The sequence below is a fragment of the Epithele typhae genome (assembly GCF_022376455.1).
Source record: "Epithele typhae strain CBS 203.58 chromosome Unknown BXZ73scaffold_4, whole genome shotgun sequence".
NCBI lineage: Eukaryota > Fungi > Basidiomycota > Agaricomycetes > Polyporales > Epitheliaceae > Epithele > Epithele typhae.
In genome coordinates, this window is record NW_025954195.1 from 271,458 (window position 1) to 298,911 (window position 27,454).

At 62.9% G+C, this 27,454-nt stretch overlaps 3 protein-coding genes across 3 annotated transcripts; all 3 read left to right on the forward strand.

The window, feature by feature from the left end:
• Positions 1-4,982: 4,982 nt before the first annotated feature.
• Positions 4,983-7,642, forward strand: BXZ73DRAFT_40292 (Pkinase-domain-containing protein; the record flags this gene model as incomplete). Its single annotated transcript, XM_048018541.1, has 10 exons — positions 4,983-5,233; positions 5,276-5,387; positions 5,443-5,554; positions 5,608-5,907; positions 6,014-6,123; positions 6,196-6,262; positions 6,333-6,421; positions 6,494-6,591; positions 6,660-6,801; positions 7,412-7,642. 10 exons carry the CDS (start codon positions 4,983-4,985, stop codon positions 7,640-7,642), a joined length of 1,512 nt encoding a protein of 503 aa, XP_047881900.1.
• Positions 7,643-12,898: 5,256 nt separating this feature from the next.
• Positions 12,899-15,034, forward strand: BXZ73DRAFT_40606 (HSF-type DNA-binding-domain-containing protein; the record flags this gene model as incomplete). The annotated part of the gene is made up of 5 exons (XM_048018608.1): positions 12,899-13,185; positions 13,238-13,388; positions 13,462-13,537; positions 13,601-14,845; positions 14,967-15,034. The coding sequence occupies 5 exons, from the start codon at positions 12,899-12,901 to the stop codon at positions 15,032-15,034; spliced, it is 1,827 nt and encodes a 608-aa protein (XP_047881901.1).
• A 296-nt stretch (positions 15,035-15,330) lies between these two features.
• BXZ73DRAFT_87500 (clasp N terminal-domain-containing protein) lies at positions 15,331-21,942 on the forward strand (the record flags this gene model as incomplete). Its single annotated transcript, XM_048024589.1, has 15 exons — positions 15,331-15,364; positions 17,069-17,130; positions 17,238-17,732; positions 17,875-18,369; positions 18,434-18,490; positions 18,565-18,711; positions 18,788-19,246; positions 19,294-19,579; positions 19,601-19,912; positions 19,933-20,252; positions 20,441-20,571; positions 20,737-21,034; positions 21,095-21,226; positions 21,335-21,580; positions 21,667-21,942. 15 exons carry the CDS (start codon positions 15,331-15,333, stop codon positions 21,940-21,942), a joined length of 3,750 nt encoding a protein of 1,249 aa, XP_047881902.1.
• Positions 21,943-27,454: the final 5,512 nt, after the last annotated feature.

The window sequence follows — 27,454 nt, forward strand, 5'->3', positions numbered from 1 at the left end:
CTGGGCACACGTGGTTCGTCGTACGGGCGTGCCAGGTCTACCGTCTGGAGGTTTCAGTGGGCCAGACGGGCGCGCGGCCTCCGATGTCCCGGAGATCAACGGGTGGTTTGTCCTGAGCAGCGCAACTTGTGGTACACAAGATCCGATCCCGAGCGCGCTCGGTCTCGAGATGGGCGCGCTGGCCCGGTCTTTCAGTGTGTCCTGCGCCAGGTAGAAATCTTCCGCCTCGCGCTATAGAAGTCCTGCACACACCCAGGTCGGCGACCCCTCTTCTAAAACTGGTATGACATGTCGTGCTCGGGGCGGGGACCGAGAGGGCTATTAAATAACTCCCGCTCTGCAATGGACAGCCCACTGACTGGTGAGGGCATTCTAACGATGACATGCAGCCGAGTTTACTGACGTTGTGTTCAGGAAAGTGTCCTTCCTGTCACTCGCGGAGTGAACTGCTCAAGTTCCCGTGTTTCGTCCACGGACTCTGATGCGCTAACAGAGTCTTCTGTACTTTTTGAATCACACGTCTAACAGCAGTATGGATCGAAGCATGGGGCTTTCGTTCAGGTGACGCCACTAGGTCTCGGGGAGGAACCACTAGCGACTCAACCACTTGACTCCAGCATATACCAACGATCAGTTCAACAAGTTCTTTTGATGCAAATGGAGGTTTCAGGTCTCGAACTCTGATCGTGTTCTTGTTACTTCTCCGCTTCCTCATACCGGAACCGGAAAACTCCGGGCCAAACACAGTAAGCCCGCAGCTCGCATGCCCGCCCGCGCTATTTCAGTCTCACATCCTTCCGCACATCCCACAGATGCTCACCCTTGCTCACCGTGGTGCCTCGCCAAACACGATGGAAGATTGACGGTCGCCCGCAGCGATGGACGATCCTCAAAGCACCGTAGCCGTTCATCGAAGCACCCGCGACCCGGTCGGCGCCTGCGAAGTGCGGGATCCCTCCGCCCGAGCCCCTTGAGGCGCACCTCGCCGAAGGCACGCTAGAAGTTAGAACTCGCGCGAACCTCCCCATGCTGTGCTACCGCGTGGGCGCGCGTGGCGGCACCGGGAAACTCCTGCCAGGCCCGTCGGCGCGGTCGACGCCTGTCGCAGGCCTTGAAGCTTGAAGTTGTGGGTCCGCGGCTTCTCAGCTCTGCCCACGTTCTTCGAGTTTGATACGCGGGCCGTGGCCGTCACGGGTGACCCTGGCACGCACGTCGCTCCTGCGCTCGATACGGCATTGGCACGCTTGCGCGTCTGGCGAGGGGAGGTCCGGACGGCAGTCTCGCATCTCGACATATGGAGACGGTGAGCGTGGTCCTTTGGGTTTGAGGGCCGTCTCCGTGCACGTTCAACGTGCTGACATACTGAGGGAACGGAATGTGTTTCACATGACAGTGCACCACGGACGTGCCCACGACCGTCGGCGACAGGAAAAGACACCTATCATTGCGTGTGCCAGTCGGGCTTTTCGGTAGGAAGACCTCGGCGAATCATCTGCGATGCTGACTGCGTACGCGGATGGCCGTTCGGAAGGTTGACTGACTTGCGGGAATGCTGCATTAGCGATGTCGTACTAGCAAGGCATGATAGCAGGCTGTCAACTCGTCAATCTATAGTACGTGTGCGAAAGCGGACGGCTGCAGTCGCAGTCCCGCACGCACCCATGCGGCTCGAGGCGGGCGGCCCGTGCGCACTAACGCAGCGCTCGGGCCTGCCCTCCAGGACCGACCACACATTTTGAAAAGCGCATTGATCATCCACTCGGGGAGCCGCAAATTTCGCAAAGATGCCGGCGGCACGTTGCAAGGCATGGACGCACGCCCACGCCCGACGTCCCAGTCCGTCCGCACCGTGGCAGGTTCCATGCACCGACGGGGCGCACAGAGGCCCCCCGCACCTCCGCTTGTCTCCGCGCTCGAGATCCGGAATCGACGGGAGCTGGCGTCGGACTCCGCCCGCCGGGGGCCCTGGCGCTGGGGCCGCTCTGCTCGCCCCCTCGCCCCCCTCGCCCATACAGGCTCGCTGCCACAACGGGCATCTCCTGTGTCCGCCGGCTCGCGCACAGGGGACCGCACCCTGCTTCCCGTCAGCCCGCGCGCGCATCCGCGCCCTCGTTCGCCCGCAGGCTCGCCTTCCAACAGATGGTTCCCCATCCCCTCGTCCGATGTGGGCCGGACGGTGCGGGGCATGGTGGGATCGCAGGTCGCCCGATTGACAGCGACCGTTTGAAGCGTTTGAGGAGAGGCATCGGTCACGGTGTAAGCGCGGCCGGTTGGAGCTGGGAGGCGACAACCTCCTGATCGCCCTAGTTCGCGCATCGGAGAGGGCGCGCTCATCAGCGCCGTTAATTTTGCGAGGTACCGTCGAGAACGCTCCGCGCAGCATCCTCAGCATAAAGTTGTGTCACGACGTCGCCGTCGCCGACGGTGCGCTGTGCGGGCTCGTATCCGTTGCAGCGCCTGTGTGTTTTGCGGTGATCGAAGCTGTTGGCGGAAGTGTGCTGGAAGACCATGATGAGGGTGCCTCTGAGCCTGTGTATCTTTGCCCAGCTTTGGGTGGAAGGGGCGATCCGAGAAGAGCTGAGGCCACCGTGAGCAGTTCTGCAGATCAAAGGGGGCGGTCTTGTGATTTCCCGAGAGTGCGGGCGATACTCACGCGTTACACTGTGGAGGGCGCATGAGCCATCTCCCATCTCCTCCACTTGATAGCGATGGCGAACCGCGAGCCTGCGCGCAGATTAATCACGTCATGGCCCGCGCGGGGCCAATTGGAGATTAGATGGCGGAGGCAGATGCCAATCGTAATCACCTCCCCGCCCCAGACGAGCGGGCGGGGTCTCGCCCGTGCGTGCCAGCCTCTGTCACAGTGCCCGCTGTGCTCGCGTCGCCTGATGCGCGCAATCAGCCCACGTCTGCTCGCGCGCGGGGGGCCGCGCACCCAACCCAACAGAAAGGCGACGGACCTTCTCCCATCCACCCCGCGTTCGCACGCACACCGCCGCTCTCCCAGCGTCCACACCCGCCGCCCGTCGGCGCTGGCTGGGGGCGCGCTGCGCCGGGCACCTTGATCGAGGAGACGGAGATGACCCGCGCGCGGCTGGCGGGAAGCGTCTCGCCTTGACCCGCCTCCCCGCGAGCTTCGTCTTCGTGGCTTCTAGTCGTCGCGCTTTGAACGTGGCGCTGTGGCGACTTTCGTCCGCCGCGGCTGCTGCGGGCTTAGCGGCACCTTCGTCCTTCGCCTTCACTGCGAGCCCTTCCGGACGCGATCGCCGTTCTCCCGTGCGGAACCCGCGGCGCGCCCTGTTCTCTCCACACATGGGGCGCGCTCCCGCCGCGAACCTACCGGGAGGGGCGGGGGCGCGTCGCCGGCGGGTGTCAAGCAACCTGGATGGGGTTCCTGGGTAGGTGTTGGACGCCGGCCCCTGCTGGTCTGTGCGTGGGTGGTAAATTTTCCTGAGCTCTGGACGGGTCGCCGCTGAGGCTCGGATATGAGTCTTGACCGCGTGGGTGGTCATGAAAGTGGACATCGGATCAGAATAGACAGCGGGTCCACGGTGGTTCGATGTCCTCGCCCTCCGAGTCCGAGAGGTGTTCGTATCTTTTGGAGTCGGGTGCTCTGGAAGATCTCCGCGCGCACAGGCGAGAGTAAATTGAAACGTGCATGGCAAAGAATGAGATCTGTGTGGGCGTGACAGAACTCTCAGACGGTCTTGTGGACGGGTGCTAGCTGAATGGCGCCAATGGAACACGTACAGTACTTCGTAACATACGAGCACGCCGTTGAGAAGGCTTGATCAGCTGGCCGGTCTATGTGCGCGTTGGGGACCCGGTGACTTGTGCAGGGGCCGGGGCAAGGGGTCCACAGTCTGTCTTGTGTGTGGTGGGAAGGGTGTGTGTGGTTGAATTAGAACTGCTATGTGGTGCTCAGGAGGACTTGGGCCTCCCTCGCGAGTCCCGCTGAATTGTGAGGCCCAGGAACGCGGAGGATGATGGGACGACAAGCGGTCTCATAGATCTTAAACGGCTAAACCTTGTGTCGCCGCGGCTCCGCTCATGCACTGGCAAGCTCGTTGGCGGGCTCTGGAGGGAGCGTGCTGCGGAGGACGGGGCGGGACCAGGCAGGGCGCGTTCCGCCAGACAGGGGGCGGGAGGCGACTGAACGGGCCGGGGCCGGAAGGGCGCGCAAAGGGAATAATGCTTACTCATTGTAGTCCGACTAGAACGCCGTTTACAACGAGTAGTCTGGCAGCGGCGTAGTGGCGCCGGCGCGCACGTTACGCGCGAGACGCTCGCCCGAAGACGAGCGCCGCCATTGGCAAGCGACTCTCGACAACCTGCTCCGCTGGACCCTCCTCTGCTCTCCCATCTTCGCCGCCACGCTCGCTGTCTCCCCTGCTCTGGAGGTCGACCCCAGGTCGCGTCCAAGCCGTGCCTATCCCTCCTTTCATCACCATCACTCGCTTGTGTCGTGCGAACCCGCCCCTTCCGCCATGGTCCACTCCAGTCCCAGCAATGAAAACGTCAGCCCCGTCATCTCCCACCATTCCCCGCATACAGGCCACCCTCTCTCTCCGACGTCCCCCGCCACCACGCCTGCATGGAAGTCATTATTCAAACTTGGTAGTCAGTCGAAGAAGGCGTCCAACGCTGCTCTTACACTCGACACTACCGTCCTCCACGCCGCCCCGGGCACCCTCACTCCTCTGACATCTGCCGCGTCTTCCATTCCCACCGCTCTCGCCTCTCCGGATCGACGGTCTTCCTACAACTCGTCCAACACTCTGTCCACCGACTCCAACCCCTCGATGCCTTCTCGAACCGTGCAGCAGACGCCACCTACCCCGGACTACTTCCAACATGGGCCATCATCGGAGATAGAGCCCTCGCATTCTACCGACAAGTCGCGCTTCAAGAAGCGGTCCGACAAGCAGCGCATGCTCGGCCGTAAAGGCCCCCAGACCGCCAACTCCTCCCAGATGTCCTTCATGCCCCCCACACCGACGACCCCATCGCGGTCCGGGGGCCCCCTGTCCCCCAAGGCCATCGGCGCGAACGCGTCGCGCTTCATTCGCCGGGTCGCGTCCGCACCGAACGCAAAGGGGCTGTTCGCGCTCGGCAGGTCAAATGGGACGACAACGACAAAGAACGGCCTACTGTCGCCAGGGGACTCGGTCCCACCGATGCCCGAGTCTGTGTCTGAACAGGGCACGAACTCGCTCGAGACATTGTCTTCGGCGTCTTCACGGGGAGCGCCGTCGCGACAGGCCCGGTCAGCCAGTACCCAGGTATCCAGGACCAAGGATCGCGTCACCAATGCGCAGACGTTAGAGGGCCCGGGGAAGATCGCGTTCAGGAGGACATACTCGAGCCATTCTATCAAGGTGAAATCGGTGAGTTCTGCCTCCCCTCTGCATCTTACGTGCGCTGTAATGAGCGTTGCGTTAGGTGGAAGTGAGCCCGAGTAGCTTCCATAAGCTCAAAATGCTTGGAAGGGGAGATGTAGGGAAGGTGTATTTGGTGCGGGAAAAGAAGAGTGCCAAGCTCTTCGCCATGAAAGGTCCGTTATTATATCACCCCTCTAGCACCGAGCTGCATTGACCGGGCGTGCAGTTCTCTCGAAGAAGGAGATGATCGAGCGGAAAAAGATCAAGCGAGCTTTGACGGAGCAAGAGATTCTTGCAACGGCAAACCATCCGTTCATCGTCACGCTCTACCACTCCTTCCAATCGGAGAACTACCTTTACTTCTGCATGGAATACTGCATGGGTGGCGAGTTCTTCCGCGCATTACAGTCGCGACCCGGAAAGTGTCTCTCGGAGGACGCAGCACGGTTCTATGCCGCAGAGGTGACAGCGGCGCTCGAGTACCTTCACCTCATGGGCTTCATTTACCGGGACTTGAAACCTGAAAGTACGTGGTTTACCGGTAGTACCGGCCCTTCGTGGCGCTCCCGCGAAGCGGTGCCCCTTTCATTGTCTGCGCGTGGAGCTGTGCTGACCTGGGGCCTCTTGGTCAGATATCCTATTACACCAATCTGGTCACATAATGTTGTCGGATTTCGACCTGGCAAAGCAGTCGAATGAGCGCGGCGGTCGGCCCGCTATGGTGCACACGGAGGAGAATGGGGTGCGCCACTAATCTTCCCTAATTCTGTCATTGAGCTTAACCGACGTGAACGTGGCCGGTCTCGCCCTCCAGACACCGCTGATCGATACAAGGGCGTGTACCGCTGACTTCCGGACGAACTCCTTTGTTGGGACAGAGGGTGCGCCTCATAATCGTTCATCCGAAACCAATGCGATGCACTGACGCGGTGGCCCTTGATTCCTTTTCAGAGTACATCGCACCCGAAGTCATCCAAACTTCGGGCCACACATCTGCGGTGGACTGGTGGACCCTTGGAATCCTCATATACGAGATGATCGTGAGTATCCTGTCCATCTCTCTTTAATGTCCCTGGTGTGTCCTTGCCCTGACGTACCTGGGACACCCACAGTACGCGACGACGCCGTTCAAGGGTGTTGAGAGGAACGACACGTTCCATAATATATTGAACCTTCCAGTTCATTTCCGAGACACGCCGAAGGTGTCACCGTGAGCACGTTCCTCTCTGGTTTTGTCGCCCACACCAACATGATGGCTCATTACGTGGACGATCTCAGGGCGGGCAAGGATGTCGTCACGCGTCTCCTCGATAAGCGCGAATGGACTCGTCTGGGCAGCAAGAGCGGCGCCTCGGAGGTCAAGCAACACAAGTGGTTCGCCAAAATCAATTGGGGTCTCTTGCGGAACACGCAGCCACCGGTGAGTATTTCACCCTTGTCACGCTTTCCACGACGAATAAGGCATGAGGGTCGTCCACACCTGGGACATTCGCATCGGAGCACGCGCACATGCATCGAGGTAATCCAGTGGAGTGCCGAGGCAGCCGGGCCAATGTGGACGGCATGCTTTGTGGCATTATCCCGTGCTAGCGATGAAGACCCCCGCGGCGTGCAAGGGCCAACGAAATGGCCGAGCGACAGATCTCCGCCTCTGGTCGCTTGATATTTCCTAATTGGTGTGGTCCTCCGCTGGCTCTCTTCCCGATCTCGATCAGTACGAGGTCTCTTGCGAGTTACTGTCATCTTCTTCGCGTTAGATACGCGGGATAGCACAAGCGATATGGCGATGCCGTGCACTTGTGCATACGATGTGCATACTCTCGTTGACAGCGTCTGTACTGTTGTCGTGGACTGTGCCGCAGGTGGCCCCGGATCTCCCGTTTCGTCGAGCACCGCGTTTTCGCTTAGGCGGAAGGGGTTCTCGGCCTCCACGCGACCTGGTTACCTCTTCATGCTCGATTCGAGGTCTCACCGTCATAAACTTTCGCTAACGATCCGCTATCTACCTCCACCCTGTCTTCGCCCTCCAGATTGTGCCCACAGCGTCAAATGGGGTCGACGCCGTCAACTTTCGGCAAATGCACGAGTCGACATCACTCAACCTCGAGAGGCAGATGCCGATCAAGGGCGTTGCGGGGTCAAGCGTGCCCGGGTCACCCGGTATGCCAACGGACGACGGTTTGGACACCGTTCCGTCACAAGTCGTGGACGAATTCAGCGCGTTTTCAAGTATCACGCTGCAGTACGACGGCGAGAGCTAGACGGAGCCCTGCGCAGCGGGTGGCGGTGGGCGTTTAGGAGCTGAATCTTCTCAGGCGCGGGACGCACCGGGGGTCACCGGTGGAAGAGCAAGAGCGAGCACACAGGACGGCATGGTGCACCACTCGGCCCGCCACGCACTTGCCCTCCTGCCGGAAAACATAGGGGTGACCTGGTTTAGTCGCCGGTGGCCACCGATCGTCGTCGGCGACTTGATCAGACACATCCCTTGCCCCCTCTCCGGCATCTCCGGCGACCTAGCTTCCTCAACCATGCATCATTCACCTCCCTTCCTCCTATCTTCCCCTGCTGCGCTCCCTCCGACCCCGCACGGCTCGGACCTCTCTTGGGTCCTGACTGTCCGCCACACATCCCGGAATGCTCTGTCAACTTCTCTCCGCCTCTTTCGTAACATATTCCGCATCCAGATTTGAGATGGTCTGGCTGGCGGCGATAGGCTCGTGGTTGCAGCACATCGTTGCATCGACGTTCGCCCGACTTAAACCCAGACTTTGCGTTGTTTCCTCGTCATTGTTGGATACTATGACATGTACGGATGATGCTGGGGCAATCGTCCGAACACTGGTCAATATTCGTAATTGGCTTTGCTCACTTGTCCTATACTGCGTCCCCTCATTCCCCACTCCACTCATTTCGTGACCTCTCCCCATGCAGTCTCATAAATACCAGTCATCATTGTACCATCATCGGCACCGGAGCTCTTCTATCGTCGGCCCCTCGTTTGTCCCTCGCTTCATATAACGTTCCAGGTCAACTTCGTCGTTCACCACAGCCCATACCGATACCGCACGTAAATAACGAAACGCACTACTACCGCTGACTCCGACTTTACCCTGTACAACTTGGTTACCCTCCCTCGCATTCCCCTCACGTACGCTTTCGCTCTCTCTCTGTGCGGTTCGCGACATAGACTACCAATATCAGCGACGGGCCGCCCGGGGGCCCGTAATCGTTCGTTGCCATTTCCCTGGGCCAGCCTCGACGCCCCCCATCCGCGCTGAGTCGCAATCGAACGGGAGCGTCGTCCGACCACCCTCCGACGCCAAGCACCGTGGTCCGTGGGCGTGGGAGAACCCGAACGGGCCGTCGATGTGTTGCCCGGAGTCGCTCTGGTGACGTCGCGACGTCAACTGGCGGACTCCGTGTGGCCGTCGGCCTCGGGATCAAGCTTTCGAGGTCGATCAGGCCTCGGACTCGCACACGGACTCAAACCCACGCTCGGCGTCGGAGGGAGACGAGTCTGGACTCTGGCCCCCCCGGCCTCGTCGCGACCCTCGACGCTCGAGCGGAGCGATGGATCCATCACGCGCACGCATCACGCACGGTCTGCCTGGTGCCCGCGGTGCCACGGCCAGATGCAGGGTGCGGGCGGGGGTCCCGGGCGGCCACCCTCAACTCGAGGCTCGCGGCATGCGAAATATTGGGCCCGACGTCGACGTCGTCGCTTCGTCCCCCGTGCCGAATTCGAGCCCGCGTCGCGACCCTGCGCGCTGAGCGAGAGGCGGGCCGCCGGGCGCGGAGATAGGCCCCCCGACGGCCGTGGACGCGCTAGAGCTAGCACTGAGCACTTGCCATTGAGATCTTGAGACGGCGTCCGAGCCGTCGGGACTCGGCGGCGGCGGACGACGCGGGCGAGGGTCCTCACTTCTAGCTGGCGGTGGGTGCCGTACGTGCGTGTGCGAAGACACGGTAATAACCTGCGCGGGCGCGCGCGCGGCGCAGTCAGGGCGGGGGACGGTGTTGGCGGGCGAAGCGCGATATTGCGGTGCGACCACGAACGCGACGGGGGAGGGGGAGGAGCCCGACGCGAGCCCGAGGGCCCACCGCGAGTCGCGGCCGGGCGCCGCGGACGAAGCCCCGAAGTTCACGAACGTCTGCCAGCGAGCCGACCCCGCGCGCTGTGCCGTACGTACTGTGCGTGCGTGTGGACGTCGCCCGCTGCCGAGATGGTCTCCGCCGCTTCTCGATCTCAGCGCACGACGTCGGAAGCCCTCGAACGGTTCTACGCGGTACCTGCGTTCGCAGCTGCACGACGGACGGGAGATCGTCGCGCACCGGGCGCCCGCTCGCGCACTGTAACGCGTCGCGGGTGCGCGGATCAGGCGCCGGGGCCCGCCGCGCGGACGGGGTTCCCTGTACGGCAAGCTGTACGGCATCCGTTGTCGAATATTGAGCCATACTGAACGTTGAACGTTTGAACGTCGTGCGGGGGTGCGTCACGGTGCTGCCGCGCTGTTGTTATTACCGTTGCAGCTGATATCGCACGGACAGGGACGGCTTGTGCGCACCAGGGGCGGCCGCCGTCGAGAAGCCCGGGGGCAGTAGCTGCAGCACGCCCGGCAAGCTGCCGCCACCGACTAGAATGCGTACCTCCACTCCGAGCCACTGGAGACTCCCGGTCGAACGCGAGGCCGCCGCAATATGCGGACAGCCGAGGGCGTCGGGCCCTGGGCCTGCGCTGCGGCCTGAGGCACGGGTATGTGTAGATTTGGAGCTCGAGGTGCGGAACGGCAGGCGGCGAGGCCCCGTGCGCGTGCGCGGCTGTGGCTGCAGCTGCACGAGCGGTGTGCGTGTGCGGGTGGCTGCAGGCCTGGCTGGGGCCCGATGCCACCCTCGATCACAATCGCGCGTCCGCGCGCGCGGGGCTCGTCCCGTCCGCCCTCCTGCGCGCCGCGGGTCCGCTCTCCGCCTGCGGTTCGTGGGGTCCTCTGAGAACGGGCGGGGTCGAGGCCGCGACGGCGACGGTCGCGCGGGGGGCGATTGTCTGTGGCTAGCACAAAGCAGGAGCGCAATTGTCTGTGTGGGCGCAGCGCGCTTGGGCCCGTTGTCTGCGGACGTAAGGATGTGGTCTGTGGGCGCCCACACTGGATCGATGATCCCGCGGCGGGGGACACGATCGAGCTGGACAAGGACGGAGGGGCAGACAAGGTCGGTGCGCCACCGGGTTCCTGTAGCCCCAGTTAAGACGCCGGCCTAGGGGCTATGTCACGCAGCACATAGCACGGCGTCGGGAGCATAGCGCAGGGCGCACGCCAGGACGGGGAGCACGAGGCGGCGGCGCTCGCGCTCGCGCACCGAACTCTCCGTTCGCTCGCCCACGGACGCCCTCAGGGATCGGGCGTCCGGCGGTGCGAGGAGTGCGAGGAGCGCGAGCGCGAGCGCGCAGGCGGTGGGGGAGGGGGAGAGGATCGTGCCGGCGGAGACGTGCGGGACGGTACACGCGCAGCGCTGTCCTGTGCAGCCCCGCGTCCGTGCCCAAACTCCAAATTCCAAACCGCAGACGGAACTCTCGCGCGACGCCATCGAACTCAAAGCAGCGCGTCCGAGCGCGCGCGCGCTCCCCCCGATCTTTGTGCCCGAACCTTGTCTTGTGCGTGAGGGCGTGCCCTCCAGATCTCCGGGGCCCCGTTCGAGGGACGCTGCGCGGTGGCGGCGGGGGGCTGCCGGCCCACGTACAGGCGCGACAGTGACGGGCGGACAGGAGTGGATGTGACAGGAGCTGCAGGGTGCGAGGGCCGCGGCCCCGCATCCTGCACCGGGATGAACCTCCTCGGCCGCGCTCTCCCACCGCGCGGGGGTGTGGATGATCATCATGTTCGCGCGACGGTCTGTTCCCGGGCACAGAAAGAGGGGAGGCGGGATGGCGATGATGATGATGATGATGATGATCAGCCACCGCCGTGAGTGCCCAAGCCATCCATCCATCGCGCGCGGTGGGGCACATCGTCCCCGTCAGCTTCTGCTGCCCACAGCCTGCCCGCACTGCATAGGAGGCCGGCGCTGTGCTGCAGGGCGCGCGTGGAGAGGATGCTCAGCCGTCACGGACGTGTGACGCAGTGGTGCGAGGAGGCGAGGATGTGTTCGGCTGGTTTGGGGATCTGCAGACGCGGTGCAGGACGAGGGTGTTGCGCGGCGGGCGAGTCCGACGCGCCCGCCGTACGCCGAGCGGAAAAATGGGACCGAGCGCGTGCGCGGGGTGGGGTGGATGGCAGGTGCCGGGCACTGTATTGGGAGCGCGCTGGGCTGGGAGGGAGCGCATGGACGCGGATCGCAATAGGATCGGGAGTGGTATTTTTGCGACTCCGGCTTATCGTCCGACGGCTGGTGCGGACGGAGAGGGGACGACGCAGACACACGGACGTGGACGGTGCACGTCTGCCACTGCAGCTGCTGCGTGGGCGATCGCATGTCACGCGGCGGCGGAAGCATAACAGACCGGGCAGGCGACGGCGGGGTCGTGCCGGATTGGGGAATGGGAGGGATACACGCGGCGGCGTAGGCGACTCCGTTGTGGCGTAGAAGCGGGCCACGCGCGCGGGGCTCTGGCGGCGGGGCGGGCGGGGAGCTGCTTCGCGCAGGATTGCAACCCCGCGCGCGGGTGGCGGCACCGCGGCTGGGCTTCCGGACGCGTGAAGAAAAATGACGTCGCAGGGGCGTCCAGTCTCGCGAGGACGCAGAACGCGCGTGCGGCCAGGTTGCCGGTCGCGCGCAGAGGTCGCGGGCAGTCGCGCAGAGGTCGCCAGGCTCGCTCTCCAGCGTCGGGGTGGGGTCTGGCGAGCGGGGTCGAAAGCTGTGCAGCGTACACAGGTGATCGGGGAAGGCGGTCACCCATTCCGGCTAGCGCGGGTCGGCCCGTGAAGGTTGGGGGAGCACCCTCGAACGACAGCCAATGGCGGGGGCGGGCGCTGCCGAGATGCCGACGGCGGAGAGCACGATGGGCCCGTCCGGCATCGGCGGGCCGTGGGCAGCCTCGCGGGGGACGGCGCGGGCGTTGGGGGGCCAGAGGCCGGGGCGGTGTGTCAGCAGAAATGGAGTCTAGTACGGCATGCGGAGAGGAAAGTGCCGAGGACGAGCCCGGATTTAGACGGCGATGTTCGATCAGACGCTCTGACTGGAGCCATCGCCCGCCAGTTTCCAGAATGACGGTCACTCGAACGGCGGTCACTGCTCGAACTCTATTCGGCGTGTGACGCGCCCCGCCCCCGGGCACCCCGACGCGATGATGCCCGGTCGGTGCAGGATTCTAAGTCCACCGAGTCTGCCCCGCGACCCCCTCCGCGGCCTTCCTTTTCTGCGCCCGCACCGAGTCCATTGCACTCGCGAGCCTTCGGCCCTAAAAGTGTTGCCTTCCTCTGCCCTTGTCTCCCATCCCTCCCTTCTCTACGAGAAGTCCTTCTCTCCAGGCCTCGTGCCCCTTCATCTGCCCGCTCTGCCACTCGTCCCGCCAGTCCCCCGCCATGTCGGCAGACCTCTTCCCCCAATCTGCCTACTCGCGCTCGTCCTACCCGTCGCGCGCCGACCAGCCATACTCCCTCCCCGCCTCCTCCTCCGTCGTCTACCCGCCCCAGCTCCTCCCCACCCAGCCTTCCCTCTCCGAGCCCCACTCCCCCGACGCGAGCTCCCACCCGTCCCCGCGCGACTCCCAGTCGCCCAAGCAGGAGAACGCAGTCGCCCAAAAGCAAGATGGCTCCGCCCAGCAGCAGCCCGCTAAGCCCCAGGCCACCTTCCTCACGAAGCTTTACGCGTACGTCCCTTCCCCCTTCCTTCGAGCGCGCCCCCACTCAGCTCCCCTGCAGCCTCCTCGAGCGGCCAGAGAACCACCACATGATCCGCTGGGATCAAGCCGGCGAACACATCATCGTCGAGCGGCCAGAGCAGCTCGCACTCCATGTCTTGCCCTCTGTCTACCGCCAATCCCGGTTCGCGAGCTTCTCGCGCCAGCTTAATGTGAGTCCACCGCTTCCATTGTCTGCCCCGCGCACCCCTTCCACCAGTTCGCGCTGCTCACCCCCCGCCCCAGATCTATGGTTTCATGCGCAAGGTCAACCTCCGCAACGTCGACCCCGCCATCGAGGATCCCGACGCGAGCACTTGGTGTAAGTCTTGACCTCGGCGCGCGTCGGTGGCGCTGTTGCTGATCGTGGCGTCTATTCCTTTAGCCCACCCCACCCTCAACCGGCACTCGTCCCCCGACGTCGTCGCCAACTTCAAGCGTCGCGTCCCCCCGCGCCTTCCCAAGCCTCGCAAGCGCGACAACGACCTCGCCCAGCTCCCTCCGCCTCGCTCCGCGATCGGTACGGGCCATCTCCCCCTCTCAATCCCTGCGGGTGATTTATCACCTTACAAAGGTGGCCGCGCGCGAGGGTTCTCCGCCCCTGGTTCGTTCACCCCGCTCGGCCAGCCTGGTGCGGGCCCGTGGGGCACGAGCTACCCGCGCTCGACTCTCCCGCCTCTCAATGTCCCCTCCGACGCACCCTCGCTCTCCTCCCATGGGAGCTTGTACTCCCAATCGTCGCATACCCTCCATCCCGTTTCTCCCACCGAAGATACCCAATCCTCCGGCTTCAGCTCGATGACCTACTCCAGCTCCGGACGCGAGTCTATGATGTTGCCTTCCCCGTCATCCTACCAATACCCCGACCAGCAGAGCAACTGGTCTTTCTCTCCAAGCAGCGCGTCGAACGCGCATTCCTCTGGTTCGCTCTCCAGTCTTCTCAACCCTAGCAGCAACGGATACTCGGGCTCAGCGCGGCCACAACCGTCTGCCATCAACACGTACTCGTCCTCGTCTTATGCACCCATTGGCCGCGGCCATCACAGCGCGGGTCCCGTCTCTCCGGACAGCAGGCCGACCTCGGGTTATTCGGCCTCTTCCATGTCTTCCCTGCCGACCCCGTACGAGGACTCCAACGCCGGTCACTACTCGCACGACTACTCGAGGCCGGGGTCTGGTCACCATCGTCCGATGAGCCCGTCGTCGTCCAGGCCGCCTTCGTCCAAGTCCTACGCCAACGGTAGCGGACTCAGCATCCGCCGCGAGAGGCGCCACAGCCAAGCCATGTCGCCTTACCCCTCCCCCTACTCCGAGCACCCGTCTCAACGGCCGTCGACTTCGCCCCATCCTCCCGACGACCATGGTTCCAGCGGTGCGATTCCTCGCGTCCGGAGCATGATTCAGCTCCCTTCGGTGGAGGCCTCGTACTCTTTCAACCCTGCGCAGGGTGACTTCGCGTACGCGGTCGACGAGAACGGCAGCCACGGCTCGGGCTTGTACGGTGCGATGCCCAGCCGCAGCGTGCGCCCCTCCACGAGCGCTTCATCGCTGAGTACAACCAGCTCCGCTGCGAACACCCCCGGTGCCGACGGTTACGGCAACGGCGCAGGGGAAGCGGATATCACCCGATGTGAGTGAGTCCTGCTTCTTGGATGACTATTCCATCGGGTGCACCCTATTCCCCCTCGGCCTGCAAGGGTTGCATCCATGGGACGTCGAGCGCGCAAGCACGGTGCTGACTCCCAGCCCAGATTCACCCGACTACGGCTTCGTGCCGATGAATGAGCACCTCCCGCAGTACTCCAAGTCGGAGCTCTGAGAAGTCGTGCCTGTGGCATCGTCCTCTCGCCCGGGGTGTCTGGCGCGCCCATTCCATCCCATCCTCCCTCCATAGACGTCTCAACTTTCGTCTCCAGGCTCGTAAACATATGCGCTCTCGCCTTTTTTCTTCTAGTCTTGCTGCTCTCATGGACCCCACCCCGCCTCGCTATCTCGGTCAGCGCCCAGCTCCATGGATGAAGCCGCCGTCTCCGAATGGACTGTATCGGTAATTCGCAGTGGCTACGTCCGCGTCCTCGTCCTCGCGGTAGTTACAGATGGTGGCCGGGATAGGACATGGTCCGTCCATCTCGAGCCAGCGTCAGTCAGCGTCCGTACGCCGGAGGATCAGAGGGGCCGTTGCACAACGGATGGTGGGAATCGACCACAACCTGTCCAGTCATCTGTGCGACCCAAGCGGTGCACGATTGCGGTGGACCGGGTGGTGCGAATGGACATCGCGGCGCCATTCTCGGGGGCTGGTGTGCTGATATGCGCCTCGGACCGTTTATGTTTCTCGCCTTCATCCATCTCCCTCCTGTCCCCTTTACTCGGGCTCGAGTTCCCCATCATCTCAGTTGATTACCTATATGTTGACGGAGCCTCCCTCTTCCCTGCCCTCTATCCCCTCCATCCATCTGTCGCTCGATGGGCGCTGTCGTTGATGAACGCTTACCCTCGCCCCCGTTCCGTCCGTCATACCCATCCCTCGTACGTGTGTCATAGTCCCATTCCTGCTTTGTCGCTCTTCTGATTCCGGTTTTGTGTCGCTTTCGGTCTGTATCTCCTTACGCTGATAACTGTATTTGTCCGACCCACCCTCGCTTACCGAACCCCTCCGCTCCGCTGCACCCGCCGTCTCGTTGTAAGATGTTTATTCTCCTGGCCTCTTCGCTCTGCAATTCCCCCGTATATACATACCATCCTGTTCCTTATACAGTCTTGTGCATCTTCGTCCCCCCTCGCGGCCGCGACAGCGCTCACTGACATGAATGATCTCACAAGCTCGAAGGGCGATAAATAGTCTCGAGGACAGGTTGTGTAATGAACGCGTACGCGCGCGCATCAGCAGGTGTCTCCCTGTCCAGACCCGTCGAGCGTGGAGGGTGGGCGCGCCGGCGGGGACCTCGTGCAGAGCGCCTCATGTGGCACGGCCGATAACGAATACGAGCCCGCCGTTCACCCCAGATCCGCTCGCGAGATCGGGTCTCCGCGCGCGTCCGAGCCGCTGGGACAAGGCAGCGGGCGAGGGCGCCAGCCAGCCAATCGCACGCAGACCGCGGAAGCAAATTGCGCGTACGGTCACGCGTGACGACCCACGGAATCACCGGTGACCGACCGATGCGCTGGTGCAGAGCCCAGATGCGCCCACGCTTTCAAACTCAGCGAGGGTGGCGAGCGTGCTGCGTGACCGTGAGAGGATCCGCCGGCGTGAGAAGCCCCCGTGGGAGGACGCGCACGTGGGGCGGACGGAGGCCCAATAATCAGCAGGCGCCCGTACCATCGTCTCCGTCTCCGTGAGGGCGCCTATCGCTAGTGCCGCTGCCGCTGGAGCTCGCCTGAGGCTGCTGCCTGACGTCCGCGACACTCACGAGGCTGCACCTCTTGGCCCTCTCTGCTTCCTTCCGCTTCGGCCTCGCCCCACGTTTCCTCTGCTCTTCTTGCGCCACGCGACCCGCGAGGTGCCTGAGATCCTGCTCGCTGCCCGCTAGAAGCCTTTCGTGCACCACCGAACGCAGACCCGGCGTAACCACCCGCACACGACGGACCTGGCTTCACCCTCGCCCCAGCGGCCACACGAAGACGTGTATACGCACCCGGGAGAACTCCCCGACTCGTTATTGTGCAAATGGAAATGGACGCCGACGACTCGCCAGTGCAGCGGCTCGTCGCCCAGTGCAAGTCTAATGGTCAGTCTCTCTCCCCTTCCAAGCCACCGGCTTCGACGCTGCCTCTGACCGATATCCCTCTTGTCTTCGTCCCTGGGATGCCCCCAATGCACATAATTGAACCCACGAAATCGCCCACCCTGCAGATATCGACGTGAAGGTCGACGCGATCACGAAACTGCAAGCCGAGTTCGAGAAAGGATCCGAAGTGCGTCATTTCGTCCTCCTCCGTCCCTCACATCGCTGTCTGTGACCCTAATGCGCCCAAATTTTCCACACTGCCCCCCGCCTCGTCCGTGCCCGCCGTCCTCGCAGATCCCGGACCCCGACGCACTCGTCCAGACCTTCAAGGCGTGCCTCCGCACCCCGAACCAACACCTTACTACGGCTACGCTTGCTGCGCTTCCCGCACTCATACCCCTCCTCGTCCGGCGGCACCCGGCGCAGATCCCGCTCCCGCCGTCGAACACGTCCCCCGCGGTCTCGACCGCCTCGTCCGGGGCGGGCGGTGGTGGCGGCGGCGCGGTCGACGCGCACGCCCTCCGGAACGTCGTCGCGCAGCTCATGCCCGCGGGCGGCGGCGTCGTCGACCGCCTGGGCGACGCCCGCGAGCGCCCCCGCGAGTGCGCGCGCGCGACGCTCGTCGCGATCGGCGGGTTCGCGTTCCGCGCGGGTGGGGGCGGCGGCGGTGGGGGGAGCTCGGGGCTGGGGCGGTCGAGGTCGGACAAGCACGAGACGCCGCTGCAGATGTTCGAGCGGTTCCTGAAGGAGGGCGGGCTGGGGAGCAAGGTGGCGCGGGTGAGGGAGCAGGTGAGTGCACGCCGTCTTGCTTGCGCGTGAGGAGGGTGACGGGTGCGAGCGCGGTGCTCGTTTTTGCTTTTCCCCCACCTTTTTTGATCGCCTCTCCGGACCCGCTTCGACCTACGACGCCAACGCGGACGCGGACGGGCAGTCGATGTTGACGCTGGTGCACATCCGGCGTGGCCACCACCAGTTTCCCCTCCGGCCGTACCTCCCGCAGCTCGTCGACGCGCTCGAGGACACGGACGCGAAGGTGCGCGAGTGCGCGCGCTCGTCCGTCGTGGAGCTGTTCACCGGGCCTGGCGTGACGGACGCCGCGCGGGCGGACCTCAAGAAGGAGATGGCGAAGAAGGGCGTCCGGAAGGCGATCACCGACGACGTTCTTGCGAAGGTCCTCGCGGGCGCGAGTTTCCCCGGGACCCCGGCATCCGAGGGCTCCGACGGCGGGGACGCGTCGCCGCAGGAGTACGTGCCTCCGAGTATCGCGCTGATGAACCAGACGAAGAGACCCGCGACGTCCCGCGTGGCAAGCCAGAGCACCGCGCGCGAGATACCGCGGCCGGTGAGTCGCGCTGCGGCCGTCGTGTCACCGACCGGGGAAGGGCCTGGGGCCGGGGCTAGTGTGTCGGAAGTGAAGGCTGTTTACGTGAGTGTTCTATCTGTTCTGAGGAAGCGGACGGCGAATTGACGGAGACCGTTCCATGCGACAGATTGCTTCGAGCAGAGACCTCGAGACCGAGTTCGCGGCGATGCTGAGACATTTCGAGGTACGTGTGCTCTTGAAAACCCCTTCGTGCCATGCGTCGGGGCCGCTCACCGTCCGTCGTGCCTGTGGTTGCAGGGTCGCGAGTCTGAGCACAACTGGGCAGCTCGAGAGCAGGCGATACAGCGGGTCAGAGGGATGCTGAAGGGTGAGGCACACGAGCGCTTCCACGACACGTTCATCCTTGGCCTGAAGAACGGATTTATGGACGCGTCACTCAAAACGGTACGTCCGCGTTTGCCCCACGGACGCGTGGAGCGTTCTCTGATGGTCCTCGTTAATGAAATCCCCGCCCTATCAGCTCGTCAGTCTTCGGACGACGGTCGCGTCCAACACTTGTGCGCTCTACAACGAGCTCTCTATCGCCCTTGGCACCGCTCTCGACCCGTTCTGCGAGCTTATGTACTTGAACCTTCTCAAGATGTCCACCCTCACGAAAAAGATCACCGCGCAGATGTCACAGGCGACGGTCACAACTATCATTCAACACAGCTCCACGCACCCGAAGCTCCTCATTTCAATGCTGTGGAACGCTCTCCAAGACAAGGCCATCCAGGCCCGTCAGTATGCTATAGGTCACGTGAAGACATACCTGGAAATCCACGGAGCGCGCACGTTGCACACTATCGAGTCTTCGGGCGTGATCGAAACCCTGGAGAAGATCCTGAAGAAGGCGCTCGGGGACACAAGTCCCAGCGTGCGCGACACCGCGCGCCAGGTGTATTGGATCTTCCAAGGCATGTACCCCGAGCGCGGCACCGTGATCATGGCTTCCCTGGACGCGTCCTCCCGCAAACAGCTGGAAAGGCATGCCCCAATCCAGACGCGCTCACCGCTCTCCCCACCGTCACCCCACCACCACGGACGAAGAAGAGCAGCGTCGCTGCGGCGATTGCGGCGAGTCGTGCCAAGGCAAAGGCGATTGCGAACGCCCCGCCGACGTTGCGGCACCAGGCGACCTCCACGTCGCACACGATCCGGGCAACGTCGCCCCCGTCGCGTTATGGGCTCACTGGGCTCGGGATCTCCAGTGGCGGTGGGAGGCCGATATCTCCCAGCCTCTCGACGGGCAGCTCGACAGGCGACCGGCATGGTTCGCCACCTAGGTCAAGAGTCATGTCCGCTGGAGCCGTGACGAGCTTGCACGTCGTTCCCGGTTCCCGGAGTCCGCCAAGGAATAGCGACTCGCCCCCCTCCCCCACCTCAGATCAGTCCTTCCGACGCCGATACACCTCCCCACTCACCACCCTCAGCCCCTCGCCACCGACGTCTAACTCGACATTCCGGAAAGCCACGGAAACAACGTTGCCGGCATCCCCGCCCGCGTCCGTCAGCCATTTCGTGTCGCCGAACCCACGCCCGCAGAAACTCGGGGTGAATCCCATACCTCTGCACCGCGAGTCAATGTCCATCGCTCAGATGTCCGGTGGCAACACAACGACGAAGAGTCACTGCTGCTCGCGACCAACATACCCGTGCCCGAAGACAGCGACTCGGACATGGACATGGACATGGACAACGACGCGTCCATGAACTTGATCTCCTTCTCGACGCCGTACGAGAAGTACCCGCCGGCGCCACGGTCGAACTCGCAGCAGAACTCGTTCTCACCCGCGTCAACGACGTCACGACCCCAAATCTTCTCGAACGCGCTCTCCACAGGAACAAGCTCACCCCCGGCGGGCGTCGGGCAGCCACTCGTCGAAGACGCGATGCGCGCTCGTGCGGAACAGGCCGAGAGCGCCGCGGAGCGCCTCCTCGAGCTCGTCGAACCAGAAGACGCGAACGACACGATGCTAGCGCACACACTTCCTCCTGCGCTTCTTCGCAACGGGACCCAGGCCAGTCGCCCAAGCGCCGGTGCCAGCGGTGGTGAGACGCGGCCGAGCCTCGCGCACCGTCCACGGACGAGCAACGGCGGCTCCCGATGCGGGCGCCCGCGCCCCCACCCAAGACGCCCGTGAACAAATCGAGGAGCGCGGCGATCATGCAGCAGGCGGCGCTGTTCCAGGACAGCCCCGCGTTCGGAAGCAAGACGGCGAACCTGTTTGCGATGGTCGACGGCAGAGACAGCGCGGGGCCATGGTGGGCAAGCGAACGGCAGGTGAGCACCGTTCCCGCCAACGCTCTGGTACCGCTGGCCTGCGCATGCGCCGCGCGCCAGACGGAGCTGTATCCTTGATTGCGTTTTCCCTTTCGCCCGTCCCCCCGACGTTTTCTTTGACGCTGACGAGCCTCTCTAGTGCTCAGGGCGCCAGAGAATGGCTCGGCGCTCGATAGTGACCGCGAGAGCGCCGTGCGCGCCCTTGTTGCGGCGCTCGAGGATGATTCTGCAGATGTTGCGGCGCTGAAGACCCTCGCGCGCCTGTGTGCGCACAATTCCCTGCGCGAGCCGCTATCGCCGTCCTCACCAGCGTTCTCTGTGCCGCTCACCCCGTCGTTCATCGACGGCTCTGGGAACCAGCTCTCACGGAGCGAGTTCTGGGAGAAGGACAAGCTGTTCGACCGGCTATTCAACGCGCTCGTCAAGTTCTTGAATCCTAAGAGGGTAGGGAAAACTCTGCTGCAGGGCTGCACTGTTGCTCATGCGTTACGTCCTCATGTTCAGGGTGCGGAAGAGCTCGAGTACGGTCTAATCGTCCTGTGGGAAATGCTCGAAAACCAGGCGCCGCTCCTTGAGGAGCGTGAGGCCGAGATATTCAGCGTGCTCCTCCACATCCGATACTGCGCGCAGCTGAACGTACGTCGCCCTTTTTCCCCACCCACCTCCCCGGACCCGCGCCCTTGTCTCGCGGCGGGGTCGAGGGTCGAATGAGTCGATCGCTTACGTACCTCCTCCCGCATGTAGGTCATGCAGGCGACGAACTTCTTCCGGGATACGCTCACGAACCGTATCGACCCGGTGTTCGGGCTCACCACGTTCCACTCCTCCCTCCGTCAATTCAAAGACGAGGCCCCGCCTGGGGGCGCGACGACGGAAATTAGGGACAGCACCTTCGCCTTCGGCCTGATCGCGCTAGGCAAGTTCTTCCTCCGGCTGCCCGCCGAGGTGCTCGAGGAAGAGCTGCCTCGCCTCCGCTCCACGCTCATCTCGGTGCGTCCTAGCCCCGCGCTCTTCCCATGGGGTGCTCACCTTCGTCCCCTCCGCTCCCCTGGTCCCCCGTTCCCGTCGTGATGCAGTCCCTGACGGAGAGCACGGGCACGAACGCGCTCGCCGTCCGCGAGGCCGCCACCGCGGCCACGATCGCGGCGCAGATGGTCCTCCGCGACGAGACACACCTCTTCACGCTGCTCGACGGCCTCCCGGACGAGAAGAAGAACCTGCTGACGTACATGTTCGACAAGCACGGCGCGCGGGGACCCGCCGCCGCCTCGAGCTCGAACGGCTCCGCCGTGGAACGCCTCAACCGCGAGATGCGCCGGATAGACGGCCGTCTCAGCTCGCCGCGCCGGTAGAGGAGGGATGGCCAGCGTCCGCGGGGCCGTGGGGCCGTCTGTCCGCCAGCACATTATTGCGTTACGTTGATATTCTAGACCGTCCACGACACAGTGCATCCGCCTGCCGCCCCCTTGGGCCCACCGGGCACATTATCTTAATGCGCGGCGAACGCCGACGACTTCTTGCCCGCCTCGCAGCCTCACTACTGCAGTCCTACGTACGGCCTCCGCTCACCGCTTTCTCATTTCGCCCAGCTTCGTAACCCTGCGCTTCCGACACTTGTTTTCGCGACGACCCGGTCCTATGGTTATGATCATGCGAACGAAGGATACAACATTTCAAACCCCGCGCGCGCCCTCCCCCGGCTGGAACAATTAATCGCCAGCCCCATCTCCGCGCCCGTGCACGCCCTTCATTTTGCGGGTGATATTGAATTTGATGTGAAATAAGGGACGCGCGTGCAGGCGACCGCGGGGATCTGAATTCTGGATTCCGGGTCTGCGCGTTATGAAAAGCGTGCGCGCCGACGCGCGCCGCACACGCCCTCATCTCCGACGCCCTGCAGGGAGGAGCGCTGTGACCGTGAGCCGGTCGGGTCTCGACGTCTCCTGACCCGAGGGGGAGGACGACGCGCGCGCGGTGCGTCAGAACGCATCCGCTAGCCCGCCCCGCCCTGGCCACGTTCCCCCTCCCCCCCCCGTCCTGGGTGTCCAACCCTGAGTCTATCCAGGATGTCAGAAGCCCCGGCCGCGTCGCGGATGTGCACCCGCGAACCGTGGGCGGCTGCCGATGGCGGCGAACGACCCTGCCGTCGCTCACCACAAGCGCCACTAAAACTTAAGTGCGCTAGCGTGCCTCTCCGAGACAGCCCTGGGAAGGGCCGGAGCACCGGTGACGCGAGCTGTCGGGCGTAGGAGGCAGAGTGGCTGGGCCGGGAGACGCTACTTTAGAGCCGGCGGCGCACGGTAAGCGGGCGACGGTGGGCGACGTCCTCCAGGCGTGCGGTGAGCTCGCGCAGGAGCCACGCGTGTGCGCCTCGGCCTCGCGAGCAGGGCGGCAAACTCGAGCTGGAGGGCGTCCGAGGGCGCGTGTGAACGTTTGAACGTTCGCCTGCCAGTGCTGGATCTGCTGGGATATTGTTGCGCCGTCGGATGGGTGTGCGGCGAGTGACAGGATCGAACGAGAAGGCGGGTCGAGAGAAGGGGGAGAAGGAGAGGACGCCGAATCTGCGGCGGTCGATGGCTGGGAAATCTTCGCTTGTCGCGTGAGGTTCTGAAGTTTGAACAGAGCCTGGGGGCGGCGGTGCTGGAGTTGCCCGCGTTCGAGGGCGCTTCAACACTGGAGGCGTGCGTGCTCTCGGCTACGGCGTATATTGAGGGAGATCCGAGTCGGCCGAGGAGACAGCGGAAAGGGTGGCGGAATAACAAGACACCCGGCTGGACAGAATGCTTCCGGGGGCCTGGGATAAACCCGGAGGAGGACCACGGCGTTGTGTTTCTTGTTGGCGTTGTACGTCCCTCTGCACCGTCACGGCGCGGAACTCCGCGGCGACAGGCTCCGAAGGATCCTCCCCCGCAGCTCCGCCAGCACGCGCCGAAAGTCTCGGAAGACCCCGGCGGCGACCTCGGTACGCATGAGCCGCCGCGGGTCTGCGGTACGGAGGCGAGGCGGCACGAGTTCCGTACTGCTATCGTTGGCAGCGTGCGCTCGCACGGGCCCGGGGTCATCAATACGGGAACGTTCTCCGATGTCGGAGCAGACGATGTCATCGGCGACGGTCCGAGTGACAAGAGGGACGCAAGGCGAAGCACGCAGTCCCAGGGCGTCCGGATGTGAGGAGACCACTTCTGGAGAGTGGTCACGTTGGAACGACGTGCATCCCGAATGTATGCTATGTTGTTCGAACGTGGAGGCTTGACTTGGGCTTGACATAGTGTGGGAGAAGACTCTCTGTCGGAACCTGGCTCCGAGATCGGCGCGAAGGCCGCGATGGATAGAAGTCCAGTGCTCGGAGGAGGGGATGGGAACGGATTTCGGATTGACGCGGGGGACGGAAGCGAAGCCGGCAGAAGCGTAGTAGTGGAACGGGGGGCCTCTGAGCGAGTAGACTCACGGGCGGTCGCAACGGCACGAGACCGTAGCCCAGTAGATAGTGAAGGAGAACATGGCGAGTCGTCTTCATAGCCCAGTTCAAGAATGGGAGTCCCCGGGGCTGGGGGGTGCAAGGAAGGCGTCTCGAGCGGCTTTCCAAGAACCCCTGGAGGGCTGGCTTCAGGAAAGAGCTTCGTTCGTACAGGTGTCAGCAGATAATCCTCGTTCTCGACCATTCCAGGGAGTTGTAGATCAAGGGATACGCCTTCCGCGCGATGAGGCTGAGTTGATACCCTGTCGTTGTTGAGACCTTCCAGCATAGATCCATGGGTAGAGAGGACTTCAACTCTCTGTTGATCTTCTACCACTTCGGCGTATAGAACATCCAGCAACGAGTCGTTACGAGATGGCTGGTCGAGTGGTGGGCTGACTGGTCCGGACGGCACAAGGCGATGTGGACCTCGAGAACGCGGCGGTATGGTTGTGTAGCGATCGGAGAGCGCAGGCGACCGCATGAGGGACAGCTCGCGAAGTGTGGCACAAAGAGCAGGCGCCATTGCAAAGCGTGTCCGCGGCTGACACAGCCACGGCCTGGCTGACTTCTACAAAGTACCAAGGAACAAGACGACATCGTCATGATACACGCATTCGGGCGGTTCGTCACTGGCTACTGACCCCTCGCAGACCCTCGCCATCAAAGCCCCATTCGCGTGCTGCGGTACTAACCCGCCCACCACATCGGGCAAGTACTCATAGGCGGTGACTGGCAGTTCGCCTCTGACATATGTAGCTCGTAGTCAGACTCTGGCGCACAAGCGGATTGCGTGGACGTAGTCCTACTACGTTGAGAACTAACTTTCTCCGGTGATAGTATTGGTTTTTCGTGCATCCGAGTTCATGATAATATAATTCCAGATATTCACGCAGTGGATTCCATGTCTGAGCGCAATCGACAAGCATAAACCGACTGCGCTTGACTGCGGCCAATACAGCCTTGAGATATCACGACAGCGCAGAGAAGTCGAGGTACTCACGATGGGGGATGTGGGTGACTTCAAGTAGTACTAGTGTTGGCTTGTGTGGCGTTTCATCCGCCCCTCGTACCGCGGCCACCGCGACCACGCCCTCGCCCTCGCCCGGCTCCGCGACCACGGCCTCTCCCACGAGGCTCAGTCCCGTAGTCCGGACGGGGATGGAAGAGATGCCGCAGCAACGTCTCCAGCAAGCTCCCAGCCTTGACCTGCTCCCGCGGGATGTACTTCTGTTCTCTTCGACTATAGTCACTCAGAGCGACTTCGGAACGGAACCTTTCAATGGGTTCGCCTGGATTGGGAGGGAGAATGAAGTCAACGATGTTCACGTGGGTGCAGTAGAGGAGCTGGCGATCCCAGTCAGCGTCAACAGAAAGGTGTCGGGAAACAAGATCGTCTCACCGCCTTGCAATCTTTGATTCTGCTCGGAGGAGGGTTCTCTCCCAGCGCGGTGCATAACAGCTGCCACGACGCCAATCGATCCGCGGCGTGCCCAAACATCTGCTCAAACTGTCGCACCATGGCGTATCCGAGCCGCCGCTTATGTTCGAACTTGATGTCGTCCTCCCAGTCTTCGCCGTCCGAGAGCTCGTAGAACTGCTTCCAGACGGAGACGGTCGGATCGAATATGAAGTGAGGCCATTCATCAAAGAACTCTTGAACGGCAGTGGCCTACAGTCGTGAACGCGTGTCAGTGTGAATCGAGAGCAAACCACAGCGGGGGGCGTACCATGACACCAGCGACGAGCCTGCTCGTCAGTGGGCGAGTGCAGAAATGAAGCGGTTGGCAAGGCTGGCGCCCTCACCTTATCCTCCAACGGCAGTGGGCGTGAGAAGAGCGGCTCCTGCCAGGTGTGCTGCGGTAGGTCGCATTTAGCGAACGCGCCCCATTCACGTCACTCGGCACGTTGCTTCAACACATGCGTTGGAGAAAGACACATCAATCAAGCGAAACAGCGTCCAAAGACGTGGCATTATGAGAGGATACACGGTAATATGGGGGAGAGCGTGACTTTGGCGGGTCTAGACGTAGGCAACCCCCGACAGCCGGCATGCAAAGCACGCACGAGCCCACTCACCTGTCTCGACGCGAAACAAGCTGCCGAGGCGCTACGAAATTAAACAGGGCCTGCAGGTATGGTCAGCGCTTGGATTCCAAGTTGTGAATCGCATAGTCGCACCTACGGTACACAGCAGGGAAGGACGACAAGACCTTCACGACCCACAACGGTTGTCACGATCATGCAGTCCCCCGTCCCCGCCTTCTTCTACTTCCACGACCGCGGCTCTGGCCCCTCCCCAGCTTTTGAGTTCCGTAGTCCGAGCGCGGTGAGATAAGCTGTCGCAGCAGTATCTCGAGCAAGCTACCTGGAGCAAGGTCTTCGCGCGGGAAGAATTTCTGGTGTTTTTTGCTGTATACGCTCAAAGCAGCTTCGGTACGAAACTTCCGGACGGGCTGTCCAGGGTTCGGAGGAAGGATAAAGTCCACCAAGTTGACGTGGGTACGGCGAAGGAGCTACAGGCCCACCAGCGCCGGCGTCAGCGCTTCAGCCATACGTGGCAGGACCGAGAGCGGCATAATCAGGAACTCACCGACTTGCACTCCTTTATCCGGCTAGGGGGAGGGTTCGCTCCCAGCGCGGTGCACAGCAGTTGCCACGACGCCAGTGACTCCGCGTCTTGCCCGTACATCTGCTCGAACTGTTCGACCATGGCCTGTCTCAGCTCTGTTTTGCGCGACTCCTTCAACTGGCTTTGGTGCCACCCCTTTTTGTCCGAGAGGTCGTAGAACTGGGTCCAGACAGAAACGGTCGGGTCAAAGTTGGAGCTTGGCCATTGCGCGAAGAAGTCTTGAACAGGACTCTCGTCGGTGGCCTGACCTCGTTGTGGCATATCAGTGCTATTGGGATCAGGGAGCGGCGGGGATTGTACCATGGTGCCGGTGAGGCGAGGCAGGAGTTGCAGGCCAACTCGTCAATAGACGAGGTAACGGGCAAGGAGTCTCACAAGTACTCACTGAGCGCGAGCACCCCAACGTGGGCGTGAGAAGACGTCGCGGAGCTTTCATGTCATCGGCTGGGTGTGCTGCGGGCGGTCGCATTTAGCGAACGCGCCGCATTTCACGTCACTCGGCACGTTTCTTCAACAAATGCGTTGGAGAAAGACACATCAATCAAGCGCCGCCGCGTCCAAAGGCGTAGCATTATGAGAAGATACACGGTAATATGGGGGGAGCGTGACTTCAGCGCAGGCAACCTCGCATGCAGGGCACGCACGAGCCCACTCACGTGTCTCGACGCGAAACAAGCTGCCAAGGCGCGACGAAACTAAGCAGGGCCTGCAGGTATGGTCAGTGCTTTTATCCCAAGTTGTGAATCGCATAGTCGCACCTACGGTACACAGCAGG